Source organism: Gambusia affinis, linkage group LG03 (assembly GCF_019740435.1).
Source record: "Gambusia affinis linkage group LG03, SWU_Gaff_1.0, whole genome shotgun sequence".
NCBI classification, from domain to species: domain Eukaryota; kingdom Metazoa; phylum Chordata; class Actinopteri; order Cyprinodontiformes; family Poeciliidae; genus Gambusia; species Gambusia affinis.
The window spans coordinates 6,433,539-6,448,113 of NC_057870.1; the positions used below are offsets into that span (position 1 = coordinate 6,433,539).

The 14,575-nt window shown below is 40.1% G+C and overlaps 2 protein-coding genes across 3 annotated transcripts in view; one reads left to right on the plus strand and one right to left on the minus strand.

The window, feature by feature from the left end:
* si:dkey-112e17.1 overlaps nt 1–4,069 on the plus strand; it is a 44,360-nt gene extending 40,291 nt beyond the window's left edge. The window contains exon 8 of the mRNA XM_044111511.1: nt 77–4,069. Within this exon, the coding sequence (XP_043967446.1) occupies nt 77–751 (675 nt within the window). The 3' untranslated portion in view covers nt 752–4,069. The remainder of the gene's footprint in view (nt 1–76) is intronic.
* A 378-nt stretch (nt 4,070–4,447) lies between these two features.
* chfr (checkpoint with forkhead and ring finger domains, E3 ubiquitin protein ligase) lies at nt 4,448–14,355 on the minus strand. Of its 2 annotated transcripts, none has more exons than XM_044111513.1 (18): nt 14,231–14,355; nt 13,264–13,385; nt 12,465–12,564; nt 12,067–12,176; nt 11,924–11,980; nt 11,652–11,840; nt 11,476–11,559; nt 10,117–10,240; nt 9,146–9,300; nt 8,016–8,178; nt 7,715–7,920; nt 6,658–6,777; nt 6,432–6,515; nt 6,218–6,288; nt 5,902–5,989; nt 5,083–5,190; nt 4,927–4,999; nt 4,448–4,734 (listed from the first exon to the last, which is right to left on the minus strand). In XM_044111513.1, the coding sequence occupies exons 2-18, from the start codon at nt 13,367–13,369 to the stop codon at nt 4,692–4,694; spliced, it is 1,881 nt and encodes a 626-aa protein (XP_043967448.1). In that variant the 5' UTR covers nt 13,370–13,385; nt 14,231–14,355; the 3' UTR covers nt 4,448–4,691. The 2 variants fall into 2 exon arrangements, with proteins under 2 accessions (XP_043967448.1, XP_043967447.1); XM_044111512.1 differs by having other exon boundaries at nt 11,652–11,864.
* Nucleotides 14,356–14,575: the final 220 nt, after the last annotated feature.

The following is a 14,575-nucleotide window of genomic DNA, read 5'->3' on the forward strand; positions in this document are numbered from 1 at the left end:
TGCGTGTGCTTTACGGCGACTGACATTCTGAGAGCCCAGTTTCATGTCTTCTAACCCGTCGAATATTCCATTTCAGACGCCATCCGGTTTGATCCCCGACCACAAAGAAAGCAACAGCAGGAAGGTGTTCTCCGACGCCCACCTGGAGGCCCAGGCGAACACCAGCATCGTCTCCGACTCCTCCACCAGCAACGCCTCCTACCCCACACAGCGCCAGCGCCGCCTCAACTCCACCAGCAACTTGCGCCGCTCCCGCTTCACCGGGCCGTGTTTCGGCCTTCTCTCCGAAACAAAAGCTCCACCGAAGGGGGGCGGCGTCCCCCCGGGCTGCGTCGCCTCGGAGGCCGGCCCTGGCTCCTCTTCCTCCTGCTCTTCCTCCTCCTCTTCCGCTCAGGGCCACGTCGAGAGCGCGCCAGCCGGAAAGAGGCTGGAGTTCCCGGGTGAGGGCGATCACATCAGCGTGCCGGTGTTCGCCATCTCCGAGGAGGAGGACAGGCAGCCGCTGGTCTGGGCTCAGCACCCGGAGCAGACGAACGGACCGGTCAGGGCGAAGCACGAGAGCAAACGGGCTCCCGCGGGCGGCGTCAGCCCCAAGAGGGTCAGGCCGGAGTGGAGGCCGTGGGGCAGTCAGGCGTCGGGGGGCGCCGCTCCGCCAGCGTCAGGAGCGTTCAACGAGTCGGGCGCGCTGAAGAACGGCCAGCCGTCCGCGAGTCTGTCCGCGGGGCTGTGCTCCGTCACAAACCACATGTGACCAGGAGCCGAGGAGACGAGACTGTGCTGACCGAGACCCGGATTTCTGAACTAGTGGTACTGTGAAAACAACAAGAAACAAATTTTTTCCCCCTCTGACATCAACTTTTACAAACGCCACTCTGCACTGCAAAAACGCCCCAAGTATGTTTGGTCCAGTTTCCAGTGCAAATATCTTAGTAGACTTGAAATAAAGACTGAACTAAATTTAGAGCAAGAAGTAGAAACTTTATTTAAGTCAATAATTTAATATTGATGAAAAAGCTTGTGCTATAACTGTTAATACAAAAATTATATTAAAAGTTATCATTAGAACTTTTGTATTGAAAGTTGCCGTTTTCCTCCAAATTATAATTTATAAAATGGGAAACATCTCTTGTTCCACTGGCAGATTAAAATTATTACTTTTTCATAAAAATTAAAAAAATGAGCTTAAAACAAGCTCCTATTTCTAGCTGAAAAGCTTCTTTTAAGACAGTTTTGTCTTGTTTCAAGCGTACTACGATATTATTCGGTACTACAAGAAACCAAACCAAAAAATACTTGGCAAGATTTTGCGCTGGCTTATTATTTCATATATTCACATATATATATATATAAAAGTTCTTGGACAAAGAAAAAGCTGTTGATTTTCTAGAGGTATTGATTTGGTTAAAAGCACGAACGGCGTTTCTTCCATTTCGTTTAGTTCCTGTATTTCAGTCGCTGCACTTTCCTGCGGTTCTCCGTGTGGTCACCATCGCTTTTTACCCACAAGTATTGTGTAGGGCATAGACGAATCATTTATATCATTGTCACGTTTGTGTACGCGTTCTCCTACGACTGATGACGGATTATAAAAGGGAAGTTGGACTACTATATAAAGTGAGAATAGAGACCGTTATCTAGTACAGAGCACTTAAACGTTAGTTGTTCATATGCAAGTAAAGGTTCAATAAACATGCTACTGTTAACATCTGGTGTTCTTAATTTAGCAAAAAAAAAAACCTCCAAAAAGTTCTTGGATGTTTTAACTGAAATTGTGAACGTCCCGTGAAGGTTTTATCGTTTCTGATCATTTAGAATATCGCTAAAAATCCCATTTATTTTATAAGTACATACATATATTCTTTTTTTTATATATAAAATTTATAGAAGATGAGAAATGTGTTCCTGTTCCAAGCGACTGAATCCTCTGTGTGCGTGGTCGATACTTTTACATCGTCAAACAGAAACACATCTAAAACATGCCAGTTCATCGTTTGGCTGTAAAATACATTTTAATCATGAACAAAAACGGCAACCCAGACTTCCTTTGAACTATATAAATTTTTATTATATTTAAATGATCAGAAGTCAGAGCTACAGGCATTTCAAACACAGTTTCAGTACTGCCGACACCACGTGACGAAACGTACATTTCCCAAAGTCCACGGCTAATTCCCGCATCTCCCTACTGATCTATGATTCAACTAGAGCTTGATTATGATCTAGATTCATTCTTAAAATAGTGCAATGCATCCAAGCGTTACAGGCATTTAGAAAGATTTACATCCTCCTTTACAGAGGAAGCACATGCAGCTTCTCTCTGTTGTCCTTTTTGAATCCAAACATCTTTCATATCTATTACGATGAGGTAGAATGAAACCTGCTGATTTACTCCTGAGCACCTTCGTCTGGACTTTTCTATTTAATTGATTTTTTTTGCAGAACAAAAAAAATTAAAAAATTTACAGCACCCCTCAAAAGCCGCTAATACCAGTTCCTCATTGGCGCGGCTTGGGATTGTTGTTAGCTCAGCCGGATCTCCCGCAGCTAATAATTAAAACTCGTCTGCAGGGGGGGAATTGACCAGGCTTGTGCCAAGCGGCTGAGCTGCTAAAGAATGCATATCTAGACTCGGCATGAAATAAAAACAATATATATTAAAAATTAAAGTACAGAAAACAGTGACCTAACCCCACACACAAAAGGTAGAAACAGGAAAGTGCCCTTAAACTACTTTTCCTCATTGATTTTACAGGCACCATAAAACTAAATATGATAAAAGTCACATGTACATCAGAAATTAACTTTCTTATACTATAAAGGAATTTTGTTGGTGCGGAAGTCTCCATTGTATCGTGGAATTCATCTTTCTGTACAATTAAAACCCAGATATTGTAGGCAGTTTATTTTCAATACGCCAAGTACAGAATGTCTTCGGATGTTTAATAATGTTTTGAACTTTCTCTTAAGTGTGAGAAACTTGAGTAAAGATCGTCCATGTCCAATAAAAAAAAAAAAAAAAAAAACCCAAAGCAATTCTGCATAAATTTCAAAAATCAATAAGAAATCCATGTGAAACTTAGCCTTTCTAAGGCCTGCTTTATGCATTTCTACTTTTTTACATCCATCACTGTTTTCAACACACTAATAAACGGAAGATTAGTGATACGTCTAGAGTTTTAATATAAAAAAAACAAACTTTAAATCTACCATATAGAAGTGTCAACTAGACAGAAACTAGAAACCAAGCGTGATTTGTCCAGTTGTTACATTAACAATCTGAGATATTGATAGTCTTAAAGAGGATGTCAGTGCGCTTCAGATTCTCCCCCCTGCCCATTTTTGCAAAGAAAGTCTCAAAATAAAAAGTGTTGTGTACCTGAGGAGCGATAAGAGAAAAATCAACAGAGATCCAACGCTCTGATGAGAGAGGTAAGATGAATGCGCATGCCGCGTCTCTTATTGGCTTGATCCGCTTCCTGTAAACGCGGCCGAGAGTCGCAGCTGCTTTGACTTCTTGTTGCTTTTCTTCCCTGAAGTTCTACAGAAGGAAGTAACGCATTTCATCACACAGATTAGCCCTTACTACACGGCAACAACAAACTGTCACACTGGATCACAATGTGTGTGTGTTTTTTCTTTTGCCTGGAAACGTGGTGATATAAGCAGGAAAAAAAAAAAAATCCCTAAGCGGTAATATTTTACTGGTTAATGCTAGCAACATATAGCATTGTGATGGGCTGTTTGAGACTGAAAATACTTTACTGCTCCGGTGACCCGTACAGGTGGATCTGAATAGGTTGGAAGAGTAAAGAGTAAGTAACTCAATATGAAAAAAATCAGACTTTTTGTTCCTTCCACTAAACTTTCCAGATCTTTTTAGCAATCATCTTTTGTGGCTTACTTTCAATGAAAACAGTTCTGCTGGTAGCCTTATAAGTGATTGTGTTTGCCATGACATCAAATCAGAAAATACTGCAAATTACCAATTTTTCCATTTTTCCTCCTCCCTCAAGTAATTTTTGGGTTTTCGTTCATTTCAAGCTGCAATTGCTCAAAAAAACAAAACAAAACAAAACAAAAAAACTGAAATACATAAGAGTAATAAATCTTTATCTTCCAAGACTTTCACTTTTTGAGTAGAATTAGTGAAATAAATGAATGCTGTTGTAATTTACTTAGTAAAGATATTTCACATGCTTATTTTGATGTAATGAATTATGGAAATCCCTGAATAATAACGTTAGCATATTGGGAAAATACTCAAAAATAATTCTCTCATGAAGAAAACAGGAAAAAAAAAAAGATACTTGTTTAGCATGCGTACATATCCCTCTTCCATCCACAACTAGCTTCTAATCCAACAACAAAATTTAAGTTTTCGTTGCCCAGGGTGACAGTGACATTAACCATTTCAACACCTAAACAAATGATTCCTTTACCAGATATCGGCTGTTTCGGGGTGTTTATTCTGAGCAACAGAAACTTGTACGAGTGAAAAGACCTTCACTCAAAAGGGAATAATCCGAATGTGCATAGATACCCTTCACCGGAATATTTGTGGAGAACACGGCCATTGTTGTAAATGGACACTGATTGTTAATATGTGCATTAGGCAATTGCATAAGGCGGGTCGCATCGAGATCGTGTTTCACAAGTGCATTTGACTCAGAAGAACCGAACACCCGGCTCCTTCAGCTCTTGAAACGCGTCTGTTCACATATGTGGTTGAATTTCCTGAAATGATGAAGAAAAGAATTAGCTGTGCATTCAAGAACCACAGAGAAACATCTTCCTCTGGTGTTCAGACAAAAAGACAAAAAAGAAAGGGTTTATACAAGGTCTCCCTCTAGTGGCTGTGTAGGAATAAGACATGCACAAAATTCTGGCATCAAACTTTGGTGGCTGACGAAGCGACACGGGACTTACACTGCGTGATGTGCCTTCACCTGCGTGCGGCAGTTACGCCCCCAGTAACAGTCGGGACGAGATGTCACAGAAGCTGAGGACGAACGAATGCTATTAGAGCGCAGTCAAAGTGTTTGAAATGTGCAAGAGGAAGAAAACCCGCAGCAAAGTTCAGACCTGGCAGTTCAGCCGGAGGGATGTTCTGCCTGTACTTGTAGGCCAGCTCCTTGAAGGCTCGCAGGCCGCAGCAGAAACACAGCAGGGTGTCCGCAGAGATGCGACGATCTGAACGAGACGGTCAGCACTCATCATCATCATCAAAACAAGAGCGCCAATGGGTTCTTGAAAAGGGCATTTTGTGAATTTACATAAAAAGTATTGATACTTTTTTGAACTTGTTCGTGCTTTCTTATTACACAAATGTCGATGTGTCTCATTGGGATTTTATTCAATATATTGACATATTAACCACTTAGTGCTACTGCAGGGCAGCAGTCATTTTTAGGAGGAAAAAAAAAAAAAATATATATATATATATAAAGTAGGGGCGAAGCGATTAATCGGATTTTTCTATTTAATCGTCAACTAATTTTAGCAACCGATTAATCGTTAACTGGGGTATACAGACTCAAAAAAATCAAAACAACAGAGAACGTTTAGAGCAGCAATTAAGCCAAAACTGTACAAATAACAAAAAACACTTTGCATTTAGCCTAAACTCCTCCGGCGGTATACCATTAGCGTCGCCTGTTTCAGATCTTCAGATTCCACTTTAGGCAATAAAAAAAAAAAATGTTTTTCATTGACTGAATCTTATTTGCATCTTTTAGTGCATTTTGAATATTGTATAAAAAATGGTTACAAATCTGTAGAATGTTCTTTATCCGAACAATCAATTAATCGTCAGAATAAATCGATTATTAAAATAATCACTAATTGAAGCCCTAATAAAGATTCAGTGAGCAGTAATTAAAGGACTTTGATGTGCGTGGTCACCTGTCAGGAGAAACTTGCCCTCCTGTAAGCCCTGCAAGGACTCCTGGAGCAGATCTTTCCATGTCTTTCCCTTAGCAGAAAGGTAGTTCTGGTGAAAATATAAAAACAATACACTGAATATCATAATGCATTGTGGATTTCATATCCAGACTTTAGGCAAATTCAAAGTAGATCCTGCAGCCAGACGTTCTATTCCACTACGGTGTGCATACAATTGAGCATTTTAAAATTTTGCTTTAAAAAAACGGCAACAACTCTGATTTATAACAAAACGAGCAGAGTAATAATAGAAACAAATAATAAAAGGTTTACTTACTTGTAGGACCTCTGACTCGTATGCGTTGTTGTTCAGCACGCCATCCAGACACTTTTCAGTCAGATTAAGCTCTGGAAAAAAATAAAATAAAAAAATGGGTGAAAAGGTCACAGGTCACAAAGTGTTTTTAACGGAAACTGAGAGAGCAGGAGCTTGGTGTTCAACTAAAGACAATGCAGTCGTATGTTAAATGATGAACGGCTGTGATACACACCACTGAATGGAGCCAAGCAGCCATGGCAGCCAATCCTCTGGCAGCCCCAGTACATGTGGCAGAACGGACTCTGGCACAGCATACCTGCCAACACGCAACATGTGAAGGTTTTTACACAGCTGAGCTTCATTTATCATGATCTGTGCGGTAATAAGGCACACATTTTTATTTATTTTTTTACTTTTAAAGGTACAAAGAGGGACGAACAGGTGATGGGACAACTCACATTGCTGAGCGATAACTTGCTGCTGGTTGCTGAGCTCGGCCCGCCGGTCTGGCATCGGCTGGAGGCAGCAGGTGCAGATGAGGTGGTGGCCCTGAGGGGGGCAGCAGTACTCCTGAGGTGCTGTGAAGCAGAGGCAAGAAGAGGAGTTTCAGACACTGGTTTATACAGTGAGCCCCTGAAATCTTACTTTTCTAAAAGTTTGGGATCAGAGTTTGTCGGCCTTGACTCAAATAAAATGTCATTCTGTAAAATTTGGAAGTAAGAATCAAAAACGACCTGATGGGTGTCTAGTCTCGACATGGCCCGCTTTATCAAGGTTTTGTTTCGAGGTTTAACATTTTCCCAAACGTTTAATGCTTTTTAATGAGATACCAGAGAAAGCGTCGTCTCCGTCTGTGTGGAGGAGGAATTACAGCAAGGCTTCCCTCCTCCACTTATTGCTGTGACTGCTGGTCAGCTGGCTGACAGAAAGCTTAGACACATTGCTTCCAAATTTACAAAAACATTTTCTGTTCACAATACAATACAAGACTACGGTGTGTGACCGTCTAGCCGCCCTTACCCCTGCATATGTTTTGCTACCTAGCAACCATGGCAGTGCTAAACATACCGGTAAGCTAAAGTTGATCTTGCTAAGATTTGTTTCATAATTTATTTAGTCCTTTTTAATGAATTAAATTAACAAACAAACATCATCAGTTGCTTTAAACTTCTAATTTTTGTACCCCTAAATTTTAAATATACTTTTTTTAAAAATTGTCCTCTTCTGTTTTGTCCTTCTTTTACAAGAAGAAAAATGTCCCGTTTACGTTATTTTACACATGAAACCTGAAATCTACAAAAATGTGCCGGATTTCATTCTAAATGACAAATATGCTACATCTGTAATAACACTTCAGCACCAGCAGTGATGGCAGCAGCTGTATCCCAACTTTAAATAAATCATTAGATCATTATAAATATTATCTTTAGGATTTCTGGGAACAGTCTGTGACATTTTGACTCAGTCTTCATACTGTTTGAACTTCACGCCAGCCGACGCCTGATCTAGACTCACCGTCAGCTGAGGGCCGGTCGGAGGACGTGGAGGGCTGCTCTCCGGCCGGCCTTGCTGCCCCCTCCCCACACGAAGGCGTGGGAGGAGGCTGGACAGGTGGTGCAGATGGAAGACCAGTGAACCAATAGTTTGAGCTCGAAGCAAACAGAACTTGGCCCATGTCCCGCGTGTAGCCTGGACACTGCCTGCACATCAGAAGGGGCTGACTGCAGGGAAAGAAATGCAATGGTGAGTAAGGTCTTAGGAAACAAACACGCTTCTCTGGTTTAACTAAGCTGTGTTTTTTGGGGGTTTTTTTAACCTAATGTCTGAAGAGTCGCTGTCATTGTCAGACAGCTCAAACAGGTAATCTGAACTGCCCTCCTCCTCAGAGAAGGAACGTTCCACTTTGGGCTGCAACATGTCCTGAGTGATCTTGTTGTGGCTGTTCATGCGCTTCAGGTCCTCCTCACTGCGACTCTTCTCTGTAAGACAGAGAGAGAGAGGCACACTTTGGGTTTAGAAACCCAATCTTGAGGTTAGCACATCTTCTCTTGTAGGGCTGGGAGATAAATCGATTCTTGAAAATGTAATTTTTGAAAAATTTGGATTTTTCTTTTTTCTCCCCACCAATGCGCTCCTTGGTTTTCCGTAGCTCAGAGACACCCAAGGCCGACCGACGTACTTATCAAGCGCGTTTTACAGCTTCTATTTATTTGGACTTTAAATTCGTGTCAACTCCACAACAGAACATTAAGGGCAGGCTATGTTATTTTTAATGTTACTACGACGAGAATAAAGTCATAATATTACAAGAACAAAGCTGCAGTAATACGAGAAAAATGTCACAGTATTAGCAGAATGAGGTGGTAAGTTATGACCTACATGAAAAATCAAAAATTAAAATGAGGAATATTGAGCATCTTGTCAAGTTACACTTTGGTATCAGCTTAAAAATAAGGACATTATTATTAGCATCAAATTAAATCAAATTATCAGCAGCAGAACTTGAGAAGATTGAGCAAATGACTCCAGGTGAATGTTTTATACCATCATGAAAAAAGTACAAAATAAATTCACATCTTCATTTGGACTTCAGTATTGCACCAAATATATTTTTAAACAGCCCTCGGTGAGCAATTTATCAATGTAATACTGAAATAATTTCAATATTTAGACGTATAATTTAACAAAAGCTTTTTCTGAGAATTATTTTGTGCGTCAGGCTTTAAGGGGTTAAGCAAAAATTTGCACAACTCACAGAAGAGATGATTGAAATAAAAGCCAGTTTTTCAAAAATATTTTTAAAAAGTAAGAGAGGAAAAAAAAATAAATAATAAAAATCACTTAAAATTGGAAACCGAGAAAAGAAGTTTTAATTTTAAGCCACATCGGCCGGCCCTAGTCTCTTGTGTTACTGCATGTCATGATCACACGTGCGTGTGTGCAAACCTGGATGCTGGATGAGGTAGGCCTCCACCAGGTCGTTCAGAATGCGGTTTTTACAAATCCTCTCCACGGGGCAGCGGCAGGTGGGACACAGCGACGAGCGCTCCATCCAGCCAGAGTAGCAGGCGGCGCAGAAAACATGCATGCAAGGCTGCAAGCTGAAGGCACAAAACAATAGAGCCAAATACAGAACGCTGATATAAGTGCAAGTGACATGCCAGACCCAAAAAAAAAAAAATAATAATAATAATAATTTCAAGGACCTGCAGTGGTGTGCACAGAAATTTTGGGGGACAAGAGCTCAAATGGAAAAAAATGGCACCTTTTCCTGGCCAGTGTGAGATTTATTACATGAAGTCTTGTTGGGGAAAAATTACAAAAACGTGGGGGACAAGCAACGTGGGTTATTAAACCTAAAGAAGTGCTACATTGAGCCACACACAATACTACGGAAGCCAAGAGCAGACGACTCTGCATCATTTTTACTGAGATCAAGTTACTTTCTCGACGCTTTGCTTGAAATATAGAGTTATTCTCCAAATGTGAGCCACAACGATCAGGTTTAACACACACAACAAACTCATGACCAACTCGTTATGTCGAGAAAAACATCAGGAAATTAACTTGTCTTGAGAAAACCACTGGTAAATAAACTTTTTATGTTGGCAAAATTAGCAATTAACTCATTATCTCTAGAAGACCATCAATAAATTAACTGATTATGTTGAGAAAATTAGAAATCGACTTGTTTTCTCAAAAACAAAACAGGAAATGAACTAATTATCTAGAGAAAAGCATCTGGAAAAAGTATATGCATTAAGTCCTCTCTTGGCTTCCATGCACTGCAAAAAAGAAAAGAAAAAAAAAAGGAATTTCAGAAGGGCACTTTTTTTTTTGACCAGATGAAAAGGGCAGGTGCTCCAGCCCCATCTGGAGTTCATCTGTCCCTGAGGACCTATCTTCTGACTTTTCACCTGATGCAGTCGTGCAGCAGGTCCTGGCAAATGACGCATGTCAGCGACTCCTCCATCTTGTCCGTTTTAGTCTCTTTCACTGACGCTGTAGACAGAACATCCCCCTTTGCTGATCCTGTCACATCTGTAAAAAGGGTACGTGTTCAGCACAAATCAGTGTGTAAAAACATTTGCATTTGTCATAGGGCTGAAATAATTCCTGGAATGATTCGAGTACCTCGATTATTAAAATTCCTCGAGGAAAATGTAACTGCCTTGAAGCTTCGCTAATTTATGTTTTATTATTTAGCGCATCGTGTTCTGGCCGGGACATTATTTTTGTTGTATGCAGCTCTCACATCCGCCTCTGAGTTGTTGACGAAAGTTAAGTGTTGGCAGCATAATGTCCAATTTTCAAGTTCGGCCCGTGGGGATTTTATTGATTGATGATAATGCCTGGGTTTCCATCGTTTTTTGGGGGGACCAATAAGCGTTCTTAAAATGCCTGGAGTACGGCAGCCTTTCTCCTCCGGGAGCTGCTGGTTCAGAGCAAACGGCAGGAAGAGCGCTGTGGGAGTATTTATACAGGTGAGCAGATAGACTGAACACAGTGAGCTGCTGATGGTTGATGGTTACAGTGTAAGTGTAGCTTTACGGACAAACCTCTCAATAAATTTCATATCCTCCCGGTGTGAACAAACGAGTGGCGGAAATCATCATGGCTGTTCATGGCTGGTAGATGAGTTTCTGAGTGTGACGAACGAAGGTGTCGTAAATATCCCTTATTGCCCCCCCAGTTCTTACTTTCGTCCCCTGCTCTACCGGTGCCCGGACTTCAGTTAGTCTGTCCCCTGGTCTATTTCCTCACCTTTAACCCCATCTTACGTTCGTTCGTTCGCCTGTCCCTCCCACCACCACCTCAAGCTGGAGCATAAGCCTTTTTTATAAGCCTATTTGTAAAGCGTATTTTTACCTCTTTATTATTAATTGAATAGAATTTCAGATCTTTGCATAAATTTTCTTCTGCTTAACTTAGAAAGTGAGCCATTATTGTTACAGGTAAATTTTCTAAACTACCAAAAAGTAACTGTTAGGGAAGTTCACATATAAAAAAAGAGTAACACCAGTTACTCTCAGATACCAGATTTATCGATATTTTATTTTATCAAATTTTTTAAAATCCGATTAATCTTAAGAATAATCGATAGATTACTCAATTACTAAAATATTTGTTTGCAACAGCCCTAATTTGTCATCAATTGCAGCTGACCATGACTTTTTATCCAGTTGTCTGGTTTGACTCACAAAAACATTCCAGATAAGAAATGAGAAGTAAAAAAGACAAAAACAGTTGCACAGAAAACAAAATGAGAAACCGACCATCATCTGTTCTCCTCCTTTTGCATTCTGGCTCCCGGTTGCCTGAGTGTTGTTCTACTGCCGAGGCTCCATCCTTAACTTGGCCTGGTAAGACCAACACGTGCCAAAAATTAGTTGATCAAAGAAATTTATCAATCAATCAATCAATTAAAAAACAAAAAACAAAAACAACATACCCAAAGCAGAAGAAGCTGATGAAACGGGGGCTTTAGACAAGGGCTTCTTAACACAAAAGTGGGAAGTGGAGGTGGAAGGCTGAGGTTCCTCCTGAGTTGGTTCCAAAGGAGCTCTTGTGAGCATTACGGGTTCCACAGAGAGGGCCATCTCTGAAGCCAGAACCGGAAAATGACTGCAGGCTGGCCTCTCTGTATGCATGTGGAGATGGAAAACTATCAAAACAGACTCACAATATAACAAGCCACTTGTAGGACGTTATCCAACTACTCACTACTCGCTTCTGGAACAGCGGCCTCCGTGATTAAAGAGTGGTAAACATAGGCAATGTCTGGAGAACAACAAGATGTGCTGTGAGTCTTTTCTATTAAAGGCCTATAGAAATGAATGAGCATAGACAGATTCTGAGCAACTTACTTTGATCGGGGTCACTCTTCCTGTACACAAAGTAGATGACATCACCGTTCTGAAGCACGTGAGTCTGCTTCTTGACCACTTTGGACGAGTTGATCACCGTGCCGTTAGTGCTGCAGACAACAGTTCAGTTTTGCAACAAGTCAATGCATATCTTTTCTCGTTTAGAAAAAAATTAAATCCAACTCATGTGAAGGTATAAAACCTTACCAAGTATTTTGTTTTGTTTGTTTTTGAAGCCACAAAGTTTAGGGAAATATTAGGCCTTCTTTAAATGAAGGAAAACTCATGTGCAAAGTCTGGAAATACAATTATGGTGGCATCCAAAAGTATGTACACCCCTGGTGCTTAACCCCCTGCCCACATTTAAAATGTCATTTTAAACTCTCGGGGTGCAGTACCTCGTGTCTTCAAGCCAGACTAGCCCTGAGTGTTCATCTTTTACTATCTTGCAGTGCTCCCCGGAGACAAGTTTATTGGATGGAAAGGACAGATAGCAGCCTGAAAAAAAGCATAAAAGTAAAATAAAATGTGTTGTTTAGGAAACACCATTTTCTTATCCAAAACTAAATATTTACTTTTTTATTCTTCAAATTTGTCATTTTTATCATAAATTCTAAACGATATGGCAACATATAGTTAACAATTCTGTCAAAACACACCCACCCTGCACCTAAAGACTAAGTTGCCATGACATGTTTGACTCTTATTACCCAGAAATTGGCTAATTTATGCAATCTTCGCAAACCCCAATGGTTCTGCATAGTAAAAAAGAAAAGGTAGATTCCCATAATCTCTCAACCACAAAGCACACACAGGGGGATAAATAGCCCTAACCAGCTCTAAAGCAAAACCCATACCAAAAAAAAAACAAAAAAAAAACTCTACTTAATATTCTACACGCATGTTGTCAATAGACATCTTTTGTTCTCATCACAAGGGGCTGTCTAAGTTTGGGGCACTAAAGGAGGCTTTGTGTTTTCAAGGGGGAGGTTATAAAGGCTCCAGACACTGACAGAAACGTTTACAGCGCAGAAAGGGCCGTCTTCTCTTACTCAATGAGAGCAGTTTTGAAAACCGGGATAAACACTAGCAGCTTCTAACACAAATTAGAAATAGAAAATGAGACGTCTTTGCCCGTTCCAAAAAAAACCAAACAAAAAAAAAACACACACACACAAAAAACAACAACTTTCGTACCTTTTTTTCTGCCAACTGTACATTCCTTAGTGAAAAGCAGAACTGTTTCATTGGAGTCCACTTTAACTAGCTTCCCCCATGGCCGACCACTGCTGTAGTTCTCCATGTCTCAATGGCTGACCCTGGGGGAACGATCAAAAAATAAGTTTAGAGATTAAATGTGGCACATTTGCCATTTCATTTTAGAATGTACTGCTTAGAGAAATGACATGGTGCAACAAACAGAAAGTGAAATTAAACAACTTTGAGAATGTAAAACATTTACAACCCAATATAGGTTATTAAATGTTAACCTAGAATTTTAAATCTCCAGATCAAATCTATATATGCGATTTTTTTCCAGGCTTATTACAGTAAAGCAAAAATTATTTTACCACATTTAACCACGCAGCTATTATTAAATCTTGTTTTCCTAAATAATAACAGCGATAGTTGGACATTTTAACTCAAATTGAACCAGCCAAAAAATACTGTGGATATTTTTGTGACAACACAGCTGAGTAGCCAGTTTAAAATAGACTAGGTGCCATTAGGTACTGTTGCAAAATTTATGGAAAGCCGACGTCATGAACAGACTTTCTACATCGACAAAAAACATCATCTAGAACTACAGAGAACGAGCAATTTGCCAAACAGGCAGAATTAGATATGAGCTGTAGTTATAATTCTGATTTACATTTAAAAAAACAACAACAAAAACCCATAAACTTTACAACTTTTAGCTGTTTTAACTTCGTGATAAACTAAAACTAAGTCACAGTTACTCCAACTGCCAAGCACCAACGCTTCAAAAAGTTTCCCCCTAACGTGTTATTAGAGCAACTAACGAAACCCAAACTCTGATCAATGCTAAGCTAACCAAACTACTAGCATTAGCATCTGTGTTCTAGCAAAAACAAACCAGAACCGTCCACTCAGACCAGCATGTCTGTACCGCTACACTTATGTCCCACAGCTCTTAGTTTACCATGAAACGCTCAGTGTGATGTTCCAGGAGCGTAGTATTAAACAGCTACTCCTCCTTATGTTCCGGTTAGATCTGAAAAACGAAACACTTCCTGACAACATGGACCGTGGTCAGCTGACGGAGGAGGGGCGTTAATACCTTATTTAAAGTGGGGTGCAGGGTCTATGGCAAGCTGCAATAAGATTTAATAAAATAAAAAAACAAACAAACAAACAAAAAAATGCATACACCTTTCTCCAGACAATATAATCCCTCCTCGTCATATAGCATTTGTACCAGTAAAAATTAAAATAACGCTATCAGAAAGTGTATTTCTACGGTAGGAATTATATTTTAAGGTATTGA